Source organism: Neomonachus schauinslandi, chromosome 9 (genome assembly GCF_002201575.2).
Source record: "Neomonachus schauinslandi chromosome 9, ASM220157v2, whole genome shotgun sequence".
Classification (NCBI taxonomy): Eukaryota; Metazoa; Chordata; class Mammalia; order Carnivora; family Phocidae; genus Neomonachus; species Neomonachus schauinslandi.
The window spans coordinates 132,041,247-132,059,624 of record NC_058411.1 but is presented as its reverse complement, the minus strand read 5'-3'; the positions used below and the strand labels follow the sequence as shown (position 1 = coordinate 132,059,624).

Here is an 18,378-nt window from a genome sequence, read left to right as displayed (position 1 = left end):
AGCTGAAGTTTCATTAAATGTTCAATTACTGCCTTAACACTTTGACCTTTACAGTTCCCCAGCAGTAAAATGTACTGAATAAAGCTGGTAAAATGGAAATGGTGTGCTGGAAGATGTTTTACTTGGTTGAATAACATTTGTCTTTTTTCACAAAGTTGTGGAAATTTATTTGTGCATTAAGAGATGGTTGTTTGATTGAAATGCCATTTTGTGCTTTCTTGAAACATCTTGGAAAATAACTTACCAAGGGGTAATAATAGGAATTTTAATTTGCCATGAGATTGTAATGAGCTTATAAAACAAAATGCCTTTTGCCTCAAAATTCAGGATGAGTTATAAAATATTTTTATGGGTTATTTTGTGTTGATGGAAAGGTCTCTTTTACCTATGCTTTTTAATACTATGTCTTACAGTAGAATATTCATCTGAACATTTAAATTGATGCCTCCTGTTGTTTTAACGGTTAATATCAGGGGAAGAGGTTGGATTTATATGGAAATGTCCTTAGGGTATTCATAAAGGGACTTAAAATTTTGGTGGCAGTCATGTCTATAATACATTTTAAATAAATATGAAATAGGGCTTTTATCTTGTATTTTTCTTAATCTGTTTAGGAATTTAGAATAAATAAATCATGCCGTGTCATAGATTATTGTTTGAATTCTAAGTGAATGCTGCTGTTCCATTTATTGATAATTGATTAATACCAGTTTTAGTAACTTATAAAGGTGGGGTAGACTTCCATTTTGATGGACCAAATGACTTGTTGATTATATTTTCCCATTATACAGATAACAAGGAAGAGTTCAGCTTGAATTTTTTTTTCTTTTGGTGAGAAATAATCATTTTGTGTGATTAATGTCAAATACCATAGTGCCCACATCTCTGATCAATACATATGCAATATTCTCATTGACTGATTTGAGGTGGTTGGTCTGTATAAATCAAAAGTGGAATTTTGGATTTTGATTTTGGTAGAAAATTTATGTTTTGTAGAAAGTACAGAATTGAAACTAGGTTTTGATTATGGATTTTTACTACCTAGATGCAACATTGTTGCTTTTGTTAGGTATAAACCTAAAATGGATTTCTTCATTGAGGGGAGGACATTGTACTGGCATACTATAATGTTAGGTGAGGAAAGTTGAGTTTTTTGGATGTGTGAGTGTTTTCTGGGGTGCTTGTTGAGAGAAATGTGTTAAATTACTTGTTTTTGGCATTAGTGGTCATTTTGTTTCCAAAGATCTCATGGTTTTGGTATTTAGGAGAATTTGCCCTATGACATTATTTTGATAACTTGCCATCAGATAGGACCAATTGTTATTAATTTGCCATTCTCGAAATGGGTGTATATATTTAGAATTGGATTTGAAATAAAAGGGAATGGTTGGGATATATGTGTTGTGTTGGTTTGGAGGTGGAGTTTCTTGGGTTTGTTATTTAAGGGTGCCCATGGTAGTTCCATGCTCTTGAATTTAGGATCTTTGTTTTGCCTGACTCCGTGTGAAGTAAATATATTGTGGTTATGAGGATTTTTTGGTGAAGTTTGCAAGGTTATATATAATGGGTTAGAGAATTTTATTAAGATTTAAAGAAAAATTGAGATTCTTGGATAAAAGCTAGTTGCATTAATTTTTGCTCTAATGGAACTGAACACTAGGGAGGCGCTGTTGAGTTGTACCCCTTTTTCCCTAGTTGGGATGGAAAATTCCCTCTTAAACTTTGTCTTTAGATAATTTTTAGGCTTCATAAAGAAGGCAAGACTTGAATTTAATTTATGAAATTGAGGTTTTGCTTTTATTTAGAAACCATTTTACCCATGGGGGGTTAATTTTATAAAAGATTAATACTTAACTTCAGCTTTATATTCTCTAAGAATTATCCCTCTTTCAAAATGGCTTGATAAAACACCACTTCCTGTCCAGAGAGGAAGTTATTTCAGCTCAAGGACTGAAATATTTAGCAGATCTTTAGACAAAAGGAACAAATTACATTTCTCTCTGGCTTAAAAAGGGTGCTTGAGCCAGAGGGGGTTAAGAAACCCTCCCTCCTCCCCTTGATGGGGTGGTCTGGAGGGGCAGGGAGGTGTGGGGGTAGGGGTCCTCAGGCTCCCTGGGATGGAGGATCTTTTTTTTTCTTTCTTTTCTTTTTTTTTTTTTTTTGGTGGAGATGAAGGGGTGGGTCTATGGTACATCACCTGAGTTGTGGGGTAAATGTAGAGAGTGTCAATCAAAGGCAGAGCTCTCAGAGCTGGGAAGGAGGCTCTAGATGGCGGCTGTGCCTTAGAGAGAGCGCGCTCTGCTCCCTGCCTTCGCCTCACTTTACGCAACTTTCCCTAACTTTCGGGCAGCCTCAGGGGGCCCCCGCAGCCCCCTGCCTCTCCTAGTGACTTACTGGGGTCGATTCGAGCCTTTTTAAGGGAGAAAAGCAGCTTTTAGGAGCTTTCTTTTCGTGCCTTGTTGGAAAGAAGCAGCCGTACTGAGAGCCCAGGTCGTTGTTTTTTCCAGCTTAGAAGCCATGGCGCACCTCCATTTTTGTGCGCTCTCCTAATGAGGTTTTTTTTCTTCCGGACCCGTTTTAGTATTAATTGTTGCTTTATTTTTTTGACCAGTTAACATATTGGAGGATTATTGTATTTATTTTTCGTTTTTGTAACGGAGAATTTTGTTTTTATTTTTAATTATTTGGGATCTGATATTTTTCTACTACTAGAATAGGACTCTCGCTTTGGACCTACTACATGGATCAGGTAAGTCCATGATCGTTAGTGATTATTTTAAAGATTTATATGTATAAGTTTGCTTTATTTTCTGTAAATATGAGAAATTCCTGGATGACGCAATAAGATACAGAGATTGTTATTTGTATCCAGTGTGTTACTTTGAGAAACTTTCCTTATTGATAGTGATGATTCCCCCTGTTCGGTTTGTCCGTTTTTGTTTTTTTTTTAAGGAAAAAATAGAAATATTTTGTTTTTTGGTGCTTACCGCTGTTGTATTATAACAATATCGTTACATCGTCAGGACTTTGTTCCTGATAATAAAAACCCATCGATAGAAGCTGGGACCTTACCTTTCTTTCAACTTTTGACAGTAAATACCTGGGCACAGGACTTCAAAGCAAACACAGATTCCCCCCTCCCCCTAAATATTTAAGAATTAAAAGATGATGAGAAATAAGGACAAAAGCCAAGAGGAGGACAGTTCGCTACACAGCAATGCATCGAGGTATGAGCTATCAACTTTCTTCCTTTTTTCTTTTTTTGGGGGGGGGAAACCTCAGCTTACATCGTTTACCTTGACAGACAGGGAAAGCTGTCTGTTTTATTTTAAGTATTTTACTAATTTGGATTCGTTTTTTTAAAGCGTGACCTTGAGATTGCTAATATGCCACACCCTAATTTTTTGGTAGCAATTTATGAAAGTTGAGTTGTGACTTAAGGCCTCTTACAGCAGTCAAAAGGTAAGGTACCTTTATTCAAAGGGGCCTTTCCTGTAAACTACAGTTTTTCTGTTAATAAATTTCAGTTTTTAGGTTTTTGTGCTGTAGAAAAATGACCTTGTCGGTTTAGCCATTGCTGCATTGCACCATTTTACATACAAGGCAAATTTTTTCTTTGAAGAATCTAGGATACCCAAACTTGTAACTGAAGGCCATAGAGGAGCCTTGTGGTAGTAAATTATAGTAAATAGACGTTTGAGAAAGTTATATGAATGAAAAAATGTGCATTTTAAAATGAAATTGCAAAAAGGACCCTTTGACTGATGCCTCTCAGTTTATGTTTTTACTTGACTCTGTATTTCTTTTGATACTCTTGACATTTTAGGAAATTTTGATAAGATTTATCAAAACCTTTACACCATGGTTACAGTTCCTGCATTTATGAAATCAAACCTGTGATCACAGAAATCCTGGAATACTCTTAATATACTTCTCTTTTGTGTTTGTTACTGTGATTATATTTGTATATTTTGCATTTAAAGTATTTTAAGGTTTGCATTTATATGCTTATATTCAGACAGTGCTTTCTGGTTGGTAGATGTGTAGTATCTTATTCTTGCATTTTAGTTGTAGCAGCTTTAAATTTATTGATTTATTTTGACAGAGTCGCCTGGAATGCTTTATCTTCTGAAGCTTACAAATACACTGTTTGTTTAGATCACGATTTGTTTCACATTTGTTGGAGTATCTTATTAGTGACTAAGTAATAAAGCCTCTTAGACGTTTTGTTGTATGAGCTGTATATTAATTTTTTTAAAGTACATATGAATGCGTTTCTTGATGTGTGTTCTTATAAATTGTTATGAATTTTACATCCTACAGTTAAGGATGTCATTGGTTATGTGAGTTTCCCCCCCAGTTTTGCTTTTACTTTTATAATTTTATAGAAGTAATATACTTATTAGATTCATTGAATTTGAAAGTTCTGAACTGGTTTATTACAAATGTTGAAGTTTGTTTTATTATACTAATATATTTCAACCCTTGCTTTTAAAAATACCTTTCCAAATTCTTTTGTAAATTGAGTTGTCATACAGTTTGGACTGCTGTCTCTTGAACTGAATTGCCCATGTAATTATCTAGGTTTGATTTAGGACAGAAAACTTCTGCGCTAATCCTAAGCTGATTTTTCTGAAAAGTAACAGCAATTTGAAGAAATAGGAATCCCCAGGTGTATTTGACAAATTATTAAAGATTCAGTACCTAAAATTGTTACTCCCTTGAGTATGTATGATTTGCATAGTCTCACCTAGGTTTTGGCTTTCTTATGCAAGGTTTGTGGTTAACATCATTGATGAGACTGCCTTCTAATTTCAAAAATTAAGCAGTGTTGCTATTTTTTTTTTTAATAATTTACTCACCTAGAAAACTATTTGGAAGTTGTCATGCATTTACTTATTGGCAGTGGGGTTACAGCTTAACAAGGAAGCAGGTACTGTACTTTTAAATGCATTTTGTCAAGTAGTTTCACATACCTGATGAATGTTCAAAAAAACAGAGACTCCTTGAAAATGGAGTTTTAAATTAGTTATCTGAAATTGCATACCTTAATACATGTACATAATTATGACATCACTTCCTTTTAAAATTGGAAAGCTTAATGGCATGCTAGTGGTGTTTATTGTGGTAGATTGTTATTTTTAGGAAGCTTAAAGTTCAGGAGACTTCAGGTACTAGTACTTGGTCCTTAATCTATCAGAATTTCTTCGTAAAGGACCTAGTTTCTATGGCACAAAATCTAGTGCTTAGGGAATACTACAAAAACCACTTTTGCAGCCTGAGCCACAAGAGAGGAAGGGAGGAGTTGGCAGGTCAAGTAAACTCTGTTCTGAGAATTAGTTTAGGATCTGAAAGGCTTGAGTGCAAGTTTAGGTAAACCTGATACTTCACTGTTTTTGGAAATAAAGCATGACTATAGTTATATAAAGTTTGTTATTCCTGTATTCTTTTGTTAATGCTTTAAATGTTACATGTTGTATACCGTGATTTCTGAAGATTAAAAAGTTCACTTTCAAAAATATGATTTTAAAATTCTTGATATATCTGTAAAGTTTCTAAATATTTAAAACAAAGTTTTAGTGAAGGACATATATAGAACCGTATGCCACACACTTCTTACCTAAATAATTGGCAGTTTGGGGGTAACTTCAGTAATAAAGAATGGAGACAGGAGAGAAGGGAATGTGAATGGAACTGTGTGCACACAAAGAGTTCTGTGTGTTCTAGGACGCTGCGTTTGCAGTTTTACCTAAAGAACTAAGACAGTTGATTAAATTTATCTCTAAATCGTCTGCCTTTGAACCAGATTATTTTGACAACCTACGGTGCGGGCAAAATCTGCTTTTTAATCAGCTTTTAGCAGTTATTCTAAAAGCCTGGGGCTAATTAGAAATGGCATAATGCAGTTGCTTGTGGACTGAACAGGCAGTTTTTAAGTGGCAGCCATTTTATGATGCTGATAATTCTTAAGAATCGGGACTTTTGAGAAGATTGAAAATCGAATGGAAACTTGAAATATCAAAACTACTCCCCCCGCCCCCCCGCCAGCCTCCCCTTTTTTGGTTCTCTGGTGCTAAAATAAAGGGCAGCTTGGTAGTTAGCGCAGGCAGCAGCTCTGTGAGCCCCTGGCATCTTGGTGCAGGTCCAGCTCAGTCACAAAATGGCTGTTCCTTTGTGCCGCAGCGCTGACAGACATACTGCATTGCACTGTGTACTCGCCAAACAGCAGGAAGTTGCCGTGCCGAGTTCAAAGGCCGGCCGGCGCCGGCGCCGGCGCCTGCTGCTGATTGGCTGTGCGCACGCTTGGTAACAGCGGGTCAACAGCGGCGGCCTCCGGCAGGCCCCGCCCCGCTACGTCAGGCGCGTCGTCTCGCTCCTGGGAGGAGCGAACGCAGTGACGTTGGGCTGCGTGCGCAACCAGGGTGCTTCCTCTTCGTCTAGCGAGCCAGCAGCTTTGGGGGGCGGGGGGTAGAAAGGGGAAGGGAGCGGAGCTCCGGCTGGGACTTTCCGGTGGGCGGCCTCTTCCCGACCGATTTCGCCTCTGGCAGTCCTCTTCCTCTGCGCCCTTCCTTCTAGCCGTCCACACCCTGCAGCGTGTATTCCTTTTCCCATCCCTCGGAAGGGTGTTGCTCTCAGGAGCGGCTTCTACTTTTGGAGAAAGTAAAAGGCGCTAATCGGAAACCTTCAAATCGAAAACCTGCCAGTTTTTACATTTTTTTCGCTTTCCTTTCTCATATCCTAGCGAGTCTTTTTTTTTTCTTCTTTTTTTCTGTTCAGTGTGAAGAGATTAGTAAGCTTAATCATTGACCAAAACCTTTTCACTGTCAGAGGAGATATTTTTGTTTAAAGTGAGACGTCCTAACGGGTATTACAGCTGTTGTCTAATCATGGCTCATAAACAAAGGGAAGATTATTTGAACTTGTCCCCGTGCATTTTTACTTGGTACCATACATTTTCTCAGTTGGCATTTGATGGAGGAAAACTCAGGTCAGTATGTGCAAAGTGATTTATTTCTTAAGATTACGGGATGATTAGAAAAGAGCGTAGGAGTTTTCACTTAACTATAAATATTAAGTTAACTTTAAAAGAACAATACAGCATTAGGCACCCATTACTATGCATACAAGTGTTAGAAAACAACTCCTTTTAAGTGTTAATAGCACTTTGTTAGGGAACCGTGACTCCCCAAAACTTGGTTGATAGTGGAATGAATCACTTGGAAGAACCTTGGGAAATCTGTGAGATCCCCGATCCTGGAAATTTTAATTCGGTCCTGGTAAACTTGTTAAAATGCTGTGGTTATGCTCATGGTCTGTCTTATTGGGAAACCCTTGGCAAGGATTTCTCGTTTAAAAAAAATAATCCTAGTTTAGCAATGATGATTTCATTATTCAGTCACAAGTAATGAATTTAAGTGTGAAGAAAAGGCTGTATTATGTTTTCCTGCTGTACCCTGACAAAAAGGTGTGTTTTTTTTTCCCCCTCTATGCTATTGGAGTATTTTTTAGCAGTAACAGTTGTCAGGTAGTTGGCCATATTTTAGATGTTTCTTACTGAGTAAAATATGTTAACTTCAAGAGAGGTGTCGATTGTAGGTAGAAAGGTTTACCTGGGCATCTCTGAATAAAGTTTAAAAAAGGTAAAATTCACTGTTATAGTGGGTTTTGTAGGTTCGCTTAGTCTTGATTCTTTAGGAAGAATTCTTTGAATAGTTCATGGAAACTTTAGGTGAAACTGGATTTTTATTTGTTTTATAGACTTGGTTCATCAAAGATTTGATAAGAGATTTTTAAATTACATGCTCAGGTATAAATTATATATAAAAGAATTAGCCTTAGCAGTAAATACTTGTAGAACTTGACCATTAACTGGAATTTCAAACTCCAGAAGTGCATTTAAAGCAGCAAGAACGAAGTTTCTTTCTATGTATTGAGATTGAATTCTGGTTAGTTGTATTAAATTTTTATTATTTCTAGATGTCTTTAAATTCCTAAAAACTAGGTTAAGAATTAAGTGGCATTGCATTCATGTTCCACGATAAAAACTACTCTGTTGATTTTTTAGCCCAAAGTATAGATACCATTACTATGTGCGTTAAAGTGCATATTATGATAACAGCAATTTATTTATGAACTGTTTGCATGTCCCTTGGAGCCAGTGAACTTTTTAAAGAACCAGAGTAAGCAGGCTTTTTATTTAGACTTCTGTGCCTTTTCCTTCTGTGTGCAGAATGGCATGAAATGGCAAGAAAAGTGTTGATTTAATCTGTCTTTTCTTTGGCTTTTTTTTTTTTTAAAGATTTATTTATTTGAGAGAGCGAGAATGAGAGAGAGAGAGAGAGTACATGAGAGGGGGGAGGGTTAGAGGGAGAAGCAGGCTTCTCGCCGAGCAGGGAGCCCGATGCAGGACTCGATCCAGGCACTCCAGGATCATGACCTGAGCCGAAGGCAGTCGCTTAACCAACTGAGCCACCCAGGCGCCCTTTTCTTTGGCTTTTTAAAACCTAGTTTCCAATTGATATTTGGCCCCTTGGAAATTAACATCTGTAAAGATTAAGTCCTCACGGGAACGTGATCAAACAGTATTTGATGAAGAATTTTGTGAAAGTTTTAGCAGGTTATTGTTTGAGAGGTGAATCTGGAAGTTTTGTTGACTTTTCTCTGACAGTATCTGAAACATTTTATTTTTTATTTTTTTGAGAGATAGAGAGCGTGCAGGGGGAGGGGCAGATGGAGAGGAGAGAGAGAATCTTAAGCAGGCTCCACACTTAGCGCAAGGCTCCATCTCACAAACCTGAGATCATGACTTGAGCCGAAATCAAAAGTCAGATGCTCAACTGACTGAGCCCCCCCCCACCCCCGGACACCTTTCACAGACTTTATAATTAATTTACTCCTCTCCCTTCCCTCCTACAGCAAATCCTTAACAACTGTGAGATAATTTCTTGAGGCCCCTGGGATTTCCAAACTCCCTATACTTTCTCCTATAAAAACTTGTTCCTGACAAAAATTGAGTGACTGCTCTGTGTGACACCTAGTAAATTTTTTGTTTATGAGCCTTTTTTGTTGTTGTTGTTTATTAAGGCCTGTTAGGTTCTTTCTGCAAACCTTAGAACTCTGTTGGCTTTCTTGAGGGGTGGGGGTCACATTAGTGAAGAAAGTTTTTTTTTTTTTTAAATCACCTAAGAATTATTTAGTATAGAAATAAACTATGCTGCCAAATTATGCTGGGTGCTTGTTGTTATAGGTGAGCAGTTGTCTCCTGTCTTCTAGCCTGCCCCGGCATTGAATTCAGATTTATACCTTAGCAAGATTGCTATTGCTTTGGAGCTTTAGTGTTATTAGTATAAAGCCAGAACGAAAAGTTGACTCAATAATCAAATACCCATCAAATACCAAATACCATCAAATTCCTAGACTTAAGGTTTATTGTATGTTTATTTTGTAATAAGTAACTTAGTACAGTGTTGGAACACGTTATTTATAGGTCTGCTATGACCTTTCCCCTTAAACAGTTTAAACTTTAATTGGTAGGGCAAGCCTGGGGACAGAGACCTTTAGAAAAAGTTCGAGTGCAGCTTATGAGGTGGGGAATGAGCCTTTGCGTTGTGAAATATATCATGGAGAACCTAGATGTGTGGAAGCCTTTCACGGTACATTTTGAAACAGTTCCTGTTTAGTATTTTATTGTTAAGATATTTGGCTAGGGTCACCTTTTTTGGTTAATTCAGTGACATCATCTGGATTATATTCCATAATGAAAAGTACTTTAAACTCCCTTTATTGGAGAGTTCCCTTAGTTTGGGGAAATGGTGCAGATGAGCCTTGGCTAAGGCATCATTCTAAGGATGGTCCTGATTTTATACTTTGGATTCAATTTAATGAGTTATTTTGTTAACTTGTGATGTGTTTAACTGTTAACTTCCATATCTGGCAAGAGCTGTATACCTAATACACACTAGTACAATGTTTACCTGGATCCTGAAAATTTTTTTCCCAATTTAGGCCTGTGAAGTACTCACTGTTTGGACTTCTGGGTTTCTCACTTAAAAATGTGGATAATGATAATCTTCACTGGGTTATGAAGTTAAGTAATGTCTATAAAGTGCTTATTAGCAAAGAGCCTGTTAATTCAAAGTGCTCTTTAAATGTAAGCTATGAGTAATATTTTACTTCCAATGCTTTATCTTAGTTTCTTCCCCGTCTTGAACTAAATTCCTTGTTAAGAGCCAGATTGTCCCTGAGAGTGAGTTTGGTGTCCTGGCCTCCCACAAGAGCTCGTTTAGGCCTAATTTAGGCCCCTTTCCCTCCAGCTGATACAGGAATCTGTCTAAATCATTCTAAAATGAAGGCAAGTCCCCTTTTAGTTAGTTGAAACCTTGGCTGTGTTTTCAGTTAATCCTCTCCTAGAATTTCCTTCTGAGAAAGCCAGCCTTTTGAAGGGAGTGTATGATTCTTTCTGGACCAGAACAGCTTCTTGTGTGAGTCACAGCCCAACTCTTGGCAGTCACACTGAGTAGGTACCTTTTACCCCCTTCTGGAGTGAGTGATTATTGCCCTGATTTTCCCTCTGCCTCATTTCCCCTCTCAAGCTGTGCAAGAGTGAATAAGGAATCCAAGGAGCAGTGCTGTTTGGATATAGATGTAACTGCAGTAATATTTACAACCAATGTCCAGTTGGCTGTGGCTTGCTTTTTAGTAATCCACCCTCACCATAGCACCATGTATTTGACTTAGCATAATGCCCAAAGTCCAGTTTTATTCTGCTAGAACTGTAGTCTAGGTTTAAGATTTCTGTGTTGTTGGTTTTAACGTTCTTCATTCCCTTTCCTTTTGGTTTGTGAGTGAGTTGAGTTCTATTACTTGTTACTATAGCAGACCTGGAGGGCATCTTAAAAATACTCCAGTCCAGGGGCGCCTGGGTGGCTCAGTTGGTAAAGTGCCTGCCTTTGGCTCCGGTCATGATCTCAGGGTCCTGGGATACGGCCCCGCATGGGGCTCTCTGCTCAGTGGGGAGTCTGCTTCTCCCTCTCCTTCTGTGCTCTCTCTCTTTCTCTTGCACACACGCGCACTCTCACTCACTCTCTCAAATAAAATCTTTAAAGAGTACTCCAGTCCAGCCCAGCTCCTTAGGATTGAGTTAATTTTCCAAAGCTCTACATGCATTTTAAATGTGCATGTGTTTCCACATGTTTGCATGTGTTTTGAACATTTTGACAGAGCACTCTTGTTGGATTCTTTTCTAACCCTTGATGTTCCTGTTGTGTGTCTCTGTGCCCCTTTAGGGCAATTTTACTAGCAGCTTGCCTTTGGAGGTCTGGAAGCAAAAGTGGGCGGGGTGCTGTTAAGGGTTGTTGTGTGTGATGGAGGAGGAACAGTTTCTGCATTAAAGGTCATGCCTGGTCCTGCATGTGGTGTGCTGATGGAAGCTTTCGACCCCAAGATTTCCGAATTCTTGTCCTACATGCTTTAAATTCTAGTGCTGTCACTTTCTTACTATAATTCTCCACTTAGCCCTTGTTAGATCCCTCTAAAAGTTTGGATTCCAGAATTGACTTTGAATGCAATTACATTCCATTCAGAATCCCCTTTCCCTCCAGCTGATACAGGTAACTGTCTAAAGCAGTGGATGTGGGCTCTGCTGTGGAGCAGTTATTTAGAGTGGGTGGGTTGTGAATTGTCACCAGCATAAAAAAAAAAAAAAGGAACAGAATATGATAATAAACCTCAGAGAATGGCATTTGTATGGCTTATTTCCAAGTTCAGCAGTACCCATAACGCTGGTTATCTTTCAGTTTGGATTTTATCATAAAGGAAAACAGCATGTGGTAAGAATTTTACGGGAGAATACTGGAGTAGATTTACACTCTTTTGACTGCTTTGTGACAGGTACTAAATTTTAAGGGTTTTTTTTTTTTTAAATGTGTGTATTATTTAATGTGATGGTTAGTGTAGCAGAAATGCTAGTGCCCTCCTTCTGGTTAGCCAACTCCCCAAATTAACTGTCACCGAGCTCTCTTCCTTTGAAAGGCTATGGGTGGTCCTGCATCCTGCTGAGCTCTTTTATACCCATCCCATTGTGTTCCTTCACTGGAGTTGTATACATAACAAGGATTTGTAGTTACTTCTCAAATTTGTTTATGCTGGTTTCACTGGTAATTTTGCATTTCAGTAACATACCAAACCAATGGACAAGATGATTGTGAGAGATATTTCAATGAAAACTAAGTTGTTTGCTTTGGAAAGACACAATAACTGTCATTTATAGAGCCTACTGTGAGCCTGGAACTTGTTAGAACAAGTCCTTTATATGTGTTAAGTGGGTTGTCTTCACAAGCCTATGAGGTAGGTGTGATTACCATCCCTGTTTTGCCAATAGAAAAACTGAGGCGTTGTGGGGAGGGAGAACATGGTAGAATTGGATTCAAACACTGGTAGGTTGGTTCCAGGGGTCACTTAAGCATCTTGTCAAAAGTTGCCATCAAATTAGATGGCTAAGAGGAAACTGTAGGTAGGGGAAAATGATACAAATCTGGAATTATCCTATACGTTGTTTCTCTTAAAAAACTGCATTTTAAAGAAACCAAAAACTCAAAATCTGAATGCATTGTAGGGTTGGTTGATGCCGGAAACTCAGTGCTGCTCAAAAAGTCATCGTTTTTGCATAAAGAATTTCTAGTTAATATGTGGCTGCTGAAGTGATTCCCATGAGGGTGCTTGGGGACTCACCAGGAAAGAGGGTGGTTGGGAGGGGGCGGTACTGGAAATCTCAGAAGAACTGTGTCCTTTTGCAGTCTGACTCCCATTGCTTCCCCCGCCCCCACTTTAGATTTGGCAATGGATTACGAAGAGGGGGCTTCTAATTTGTTGTTTTGTTCTAAACTTAGTTCCCATACTTACTTCCCAAATAGCTTTTCCATGAGAATCCATTGAGAATTTTTTTTTTTTAAAGGCCCCAAACCTGCTTGGATTTTAGGGGTTATGTAGTAGGGCAGGGGAGATCATTGGCATTGTCAGAGCGTTCCAGGTGGGTCTGTTGTGTAGCCAGGGTTGGAAACAGTTGTTCTGTAGACATGCTCTGAAAGGAAACAGCTCTTGATTGTGGTGGGTGGTGGGCGTTGAAAATCTTGAGTGTCTTCATTTCCAGTAGAAGCTATTTGACATTCAAATAGAGCCAGTGTATGGCTGGTAAGTTGTGACTTTGAGGGAGGCAAGTGATGGGTCAAATTCTCTTATTTCCCTTGCTTGATTTAAAAAAAAATTTTTTTTCCCTTTGAATTTAGCTTTATAGCATTTTAGGCATTTAAGTCCCCAGATTTACTTGCTAAGAGTCACTTTGAGTGCTTGTTAAACATATTCACAGACTTTTCACCTGTAAGTTTGAATTCAGTTGGGTTTGGGAGGTGCTCAGGAACCTGGTTGAACAACCACGGTTGTTTCTTCTGCTGAGGCTGTTTTGGCAAATAAGGGCTAATTGGGACAGGAATTTGGGTTTCTGTCTGCTTTTTTTTTTTCTTTTAAGATTTTATTTGACAGAGATGGGGAGAGAGAGAGATTGAGCACAAGCAGGGGGAACAGCAGAGGGAGAGGGAGAAGCAGGCTCCCCTCCCCACTGAGCAGGGAGCTTGGTGCGGCCCTGGGATGATGACCCGAGCCAAAGGCAGACGCTTAACCAACTGAGCCACCCAGGTGCCCTCTGTTCTGCATTTTAGTTGTAAAATCTTGGGCAGGAACCTCTGAGCTTTTTTCTTTATTTTTTAAAAAAGGAGAAAGGGTAGGGTATGTGTCTCTTGGGGAAGCTAGAATTGAATAAAATAATGCTTCTGAAAGCAGTGGTTTCCCACTAGGGACATCCCCATCCCTGACTTTTGGCAGTGTTTGGAGGTATTTTTGGTTGGGTCTGGGGTGCACCTGGCATCTGCTCGGTGGAGGCTAGGGATGCTGCTAAACATCCTATAACACATATGGAACAGCCTTGCACAACAGATAATGAATTATCTGGCCCCAAATGTCAATAATGCCATGCTTCAGAAACTGTGGTCTAAAATATTTAGCAAAGTGCTTGCCACAGTGAATATTGGTTGTTATTAAGAAAGTTGGGAGTCGGGGGGTGCCTGGGTGGCTCTGTCGCTAAGCGTCTGCCTTCGGCTCAGGTCATGATCCCAGCATCCTGGGATCAAGCCCCACATCAGGCTCCCTGCTCAGCGGGGAGCCTGCCTTTCCCTTTCCCTCTGCTTTTCGCTCTTCCTACTTGTGCTCTCTCTTTCTGTCAAATAAATAAAATCTTAAAAAAAAAGTTGGGAGTTCTCACCATTCCTATTGTTTTTCTGTGGCTTGATCCAGGGACCCCACTTACGTCCTATGACACTGGGCAGAAATCATTTACTATTGAGGTTAGCATTCAGGCCTTTTAAACCTCCTTTGAACGTTGGACTTGCTACCTTATGGAAGTCTTAAGATTATAGCCTAAAAGTTAGTAAGGAAAGAAAAGTTTAAGACCCAAAGGGCTGAAAGGAATTTGTGGTCAAACTAGGCCATCTCTCTTCAGGGCTCTAAAGTGGTGGTAAATACACCACATGAGATGGTTAATTATAGAAAGAGTCCGTCCCCCCCCCCCCCCCCGCCCAGTGCCTGCATTCACTACTCGGTGGATTAGAAAGTCTTAATGTTCTTGTAGGATCCTTAGTGCACTGGCAGATCTAATTGGGTAGCTATTCGTGAAATGGTTATCTGGTTTGTACCTCATCCAGGCTTTCTTGCTCTAACTCACTTTTTCCTAGTGGTGTGTGCATGGGTGCCATTTGATTGATGCTTCCTGAGCCATTTAGGACTACTCAGTGTTAATTGGTTATGGGGGAGCAGAGGTAGCATGATCAAGACAAGATGACTTTGGGCTCCAGTTGAGAATGTTAGGAGCATGCTTATTACAGGTCGATGTTTTTCCCTTGTTAGCACTGAATTTCTGAATCTGGGAGGTGCTGATGAGACTTCAGTTTTTATCTCTTGAAACTGTAAGCAGCATGTTTGTGTGCATTTTTTTTTTCCTTTTCTGGTAAGAGGAGCCATGGTGTTACCAGTGTTTGAAGTAACTTCCAGAGGAACTGTCAGACCCCAGAAAGGTCTGCTCCTGAATACTGATCAATTCTGCAGTGTTAGAAACAGTCCTTTTTGAGAAATTCAGAAAAACTCAGAAAAATGCAAAGAATACAATTAAAGCTCTAAACAAATTAGATATGGCTAAAATCCTATTTACCCCTTCTCTTTAGTCCCGTTCATGAACTTGGCATATAAAAAGTTGGCATTTTAAAAATTACATTGTTTGCGTAATGTGTTTTAAAAATCTAATAGTTTTGAAATTGCTGTGTTGATGTTTATAGATCTAATCCATTCCTAGTCTAACTTGTAGTTGATTGCGTAGTATGAATCTACATTTATTTCCTTTATATTTTTGGTCTTTATGAGCAGAGCCATGAACATTTTTATACTTCCCCCTCCTGCACAAATTGAATAATTCGTCAGGTTATATATCCACAGATTGAATTGAATGATTCATATGGCTATTTTGAGGTTTACTGGAAAATGGCAAGTTGCTTTGCAAAGCTTCTGCCGATTGCTTTTTCAGTAACAGTGTATGAGTACTATCTTGCCTATTTTCTCTGCATCACTTAGTATTATCATACATTTTAATTTCTACAAAGCAGTTGAATGTGAAATAATCTGTTGTAATAATACACTTCTCAAATCACCCCGAGGTTTAATTTCCTTTTCCTAAGTTTTTCTGTAGTTGATGTCCCTTGTCCTTCTTCCAGTTTTCTATGGATTTTTCTTTGATCTGTGTAATTCTTCTCATATTATATTGATATTCCTCTTCTCAAACTGTTACTTGTCTTTTAACCTTGTTTATAATGTGTCTCGTGTATTCTTCAGAATGGTAGGACTTGAACCTACCATTGGTGGAGGAGGTCTTAATAAAGGTCTTAAATGCAGTTCCATTTATTTAAGGAACTGCATCTAGTATTCTTTATCAGTAAGAAACTCATGGTTTAATGATCTTTGCCTTTCCATCCTCCCAAACACAAAGAAGTGTTTGAGGAGTTGCTCTGCATTAACTGTGGGTGGTTCAATGATTTGTTTAACTGAAGAAAGTATGATGGTGGGACAATGTGAATTCCATTCTGTGGGGCTGTGGGATGACATCATGTATATACACTTGGGCTAGGCCTCTTCTATAAATAAGGATAATTTGTCTTAGAGGGTTTTTATAAAGATTTAGAGGAAAATTTTTGTATATGCCTGACACCTAAGTGCTCCATAAATATTACCTATTAAATCGATAGAATTTAGTCTGGAAGTAAGTTTTAAGGAATTTCAGTGTAGGTTGCTTTCTGTTTTTTTTTTTTTTTTTTCCAGATTTTGCTTTCACTGATTTAAAAAACCCATCCTCTGCCAAACAGTTCAGCCATTTTGTAAGTTTCAGCAAATAAACACTACCCCAAGTGCTGAAATGGCAGCTCTTGGGCAGAGGACCCACAGGCTTGCTTTTCTTTAACTGAAGTGTTGCTGTGCTGACCTCTTGTGGCCATTCGGGAAACAGCGATAATAAAATTGAAATGGGAACAATAGCTAATGTCACTTGCTTTCAAAGAACAGTTGTAAAATAAACTTCATCTCTCCATTTTTGCGAACTTCAAAAAGGGTTTTGAAGAGATACCAAATCTTTTTCTATCCACAAGTGAAAAGAGGTGTTAAAGTTTTTTTTACAAGCATTTATTTTCTATTGGACTCTAAAATTCCAGTTTTGGGGTGCCTGGGTGGCTCAGTCAGTTAAGCATCTGCCTTCGGCTCAGGTCATGATCCCTGAGTCTCGGGAAGGAGCCCTATGTTGGGCTCCCTGTTCAGCGGGGAGTCTGCTTCTCCCTCTGCCTCTTTATCTCTCTCAAATAAAAAAATCTTTAAAAAAACAAAATAAAATTACAGTTTTGATGAGTCCCTTTTGTTATTTTTTACAGTGTATTTCCCGTGTTGTGATTGCTCAGCCCTAAATTACAAGACTTGTTTGCAAATTAGATTTTGAGTAATTTTAAGGTTCACTTACTTTTCGTGAGGATTCTGTATATGTGATGGATTCCTGAATATTCCATTTTTAATTGCTTTATCGCTATTAATGCCTTTGGAAATCAGGTAATTTTATGACTCTTATTTGTTTAGGTGAAAGCTTAATTAAAGGACTCCCCCCACCCCACCACTAACTCAATTTGATCCATTTAGTCGGGTCTTGTGGATTTTCCACATCTCCTGGTCTGAATCAGCATCACAAGCTACAATTATGTACTGATAATGATTTAGTATTATGATTAGGCCTTTATAACAAATCTGCATAAAATTTAATCGTGTCTTTTGAGGGAATAATTAGATTGTCAGTGATTTAAATGTGGAGGTATTTATAGTTTTTTGGTTTTTAAATATTTTTTTTTTCCTTTTTAAAAAAATACTGCTTTTCTATTTTAACATTTAGGAACGTGGCCTCCTAGGAGAGAAGTATGCAAATTAATTGAGTTATACCTTTATTAAGAGTTTTTTCTTTTAAAGGAAGTATCATATTTACTTTTTCCAGTTGTACTGAGGAAATAATTGGCATATGTCACTGTATAATTTTAAGGCATATAGCGTGGTGGTTTAATTTACATATACTGTGAAATGATTCCTACAGTAGCATCCATCCATCCATCTTCTCATACCGATACAGTTAAAAAAAAAAATTTTTTTTTTTCTTCTTGTGATGAGAACTCCTAGGATTTACTCTCTTAAAACTTCCCAATATATCCTACAGCAGTGTTGGCTGTAGTCATCATGTTGTATGTTACATCCCTAGTACTTACCTATCTTACAACTGGAAGTTTGTACTTTTTGGAAGTACCTTCCTCCAGTTCTCTCTGCCACCCTTGTGTCCAGTAACTACCAGTCTAATCTCTTTTTTTTTTAACAAGTTTTTTAAAAAAGTTACTAGTTTATTTCTTTTTTTAGATTCCACAGATATGTGAGACCATATGATATTTAGTATTTGTCTTAGATTGTTTCAATGTCTTGGCTATTGTAAGTAATGCTGCCATGAACATGTGAACATGGATATGTAGGTATCTTTTTGAGTTAGTGTTTTTGTTTCCTTTGGATATATTTCGAGAAGTGGGATTGCTGGGTCATAGGATAGTTCTATTTTTAATTTTCTGAGTATCCTCCATGCTGCTTTCCATAGTGACTGTACCAGTTTACAGTCTCACTAGCAGTGGACGAGGGTTCCGTTTTGTCTGCATCCTTGCCAACCCTTGTTTGATCTCTTGTCTTTTTGGTGATGGCCATTCTAAACAGGTGTGGGATGAA

The 18,378-nt window shown here is 38.3% G+C and overlaps 1 protein-coding gene across 2 annotated transcripts in view; it reads left to right on the top strand.

Annotated features, from left to right (window-relative positions):
- Window positions 1-2,147: 2,147 nt before the first annotated feature.
- CHD2 (chromodomain helicase DNA binding protein 2) overlaps window positions 2,148-18,378 on the top strand; it is a 119,495-nt gene continuing 103,264 nt past the window's right edge. For both annotated transcript variants that reach the window (XM_021680659.1, XM_021680657.1), the window contains exons 1-2: window positions 2,148-2,749; window positions 3,094-3,227. In XM_021680659.1, the coding sequence (XP_021536334.1) occupies window positions 3,166-3,227 (62 nt within the window). In that variant the 5' untranslated portion in view covers window positions 2,148-2,749; window positions 3,094-3,165. The remainder of the gene's footprint in view (window positions 2,750-3,093; window positions 3,228-18,378) is intronic.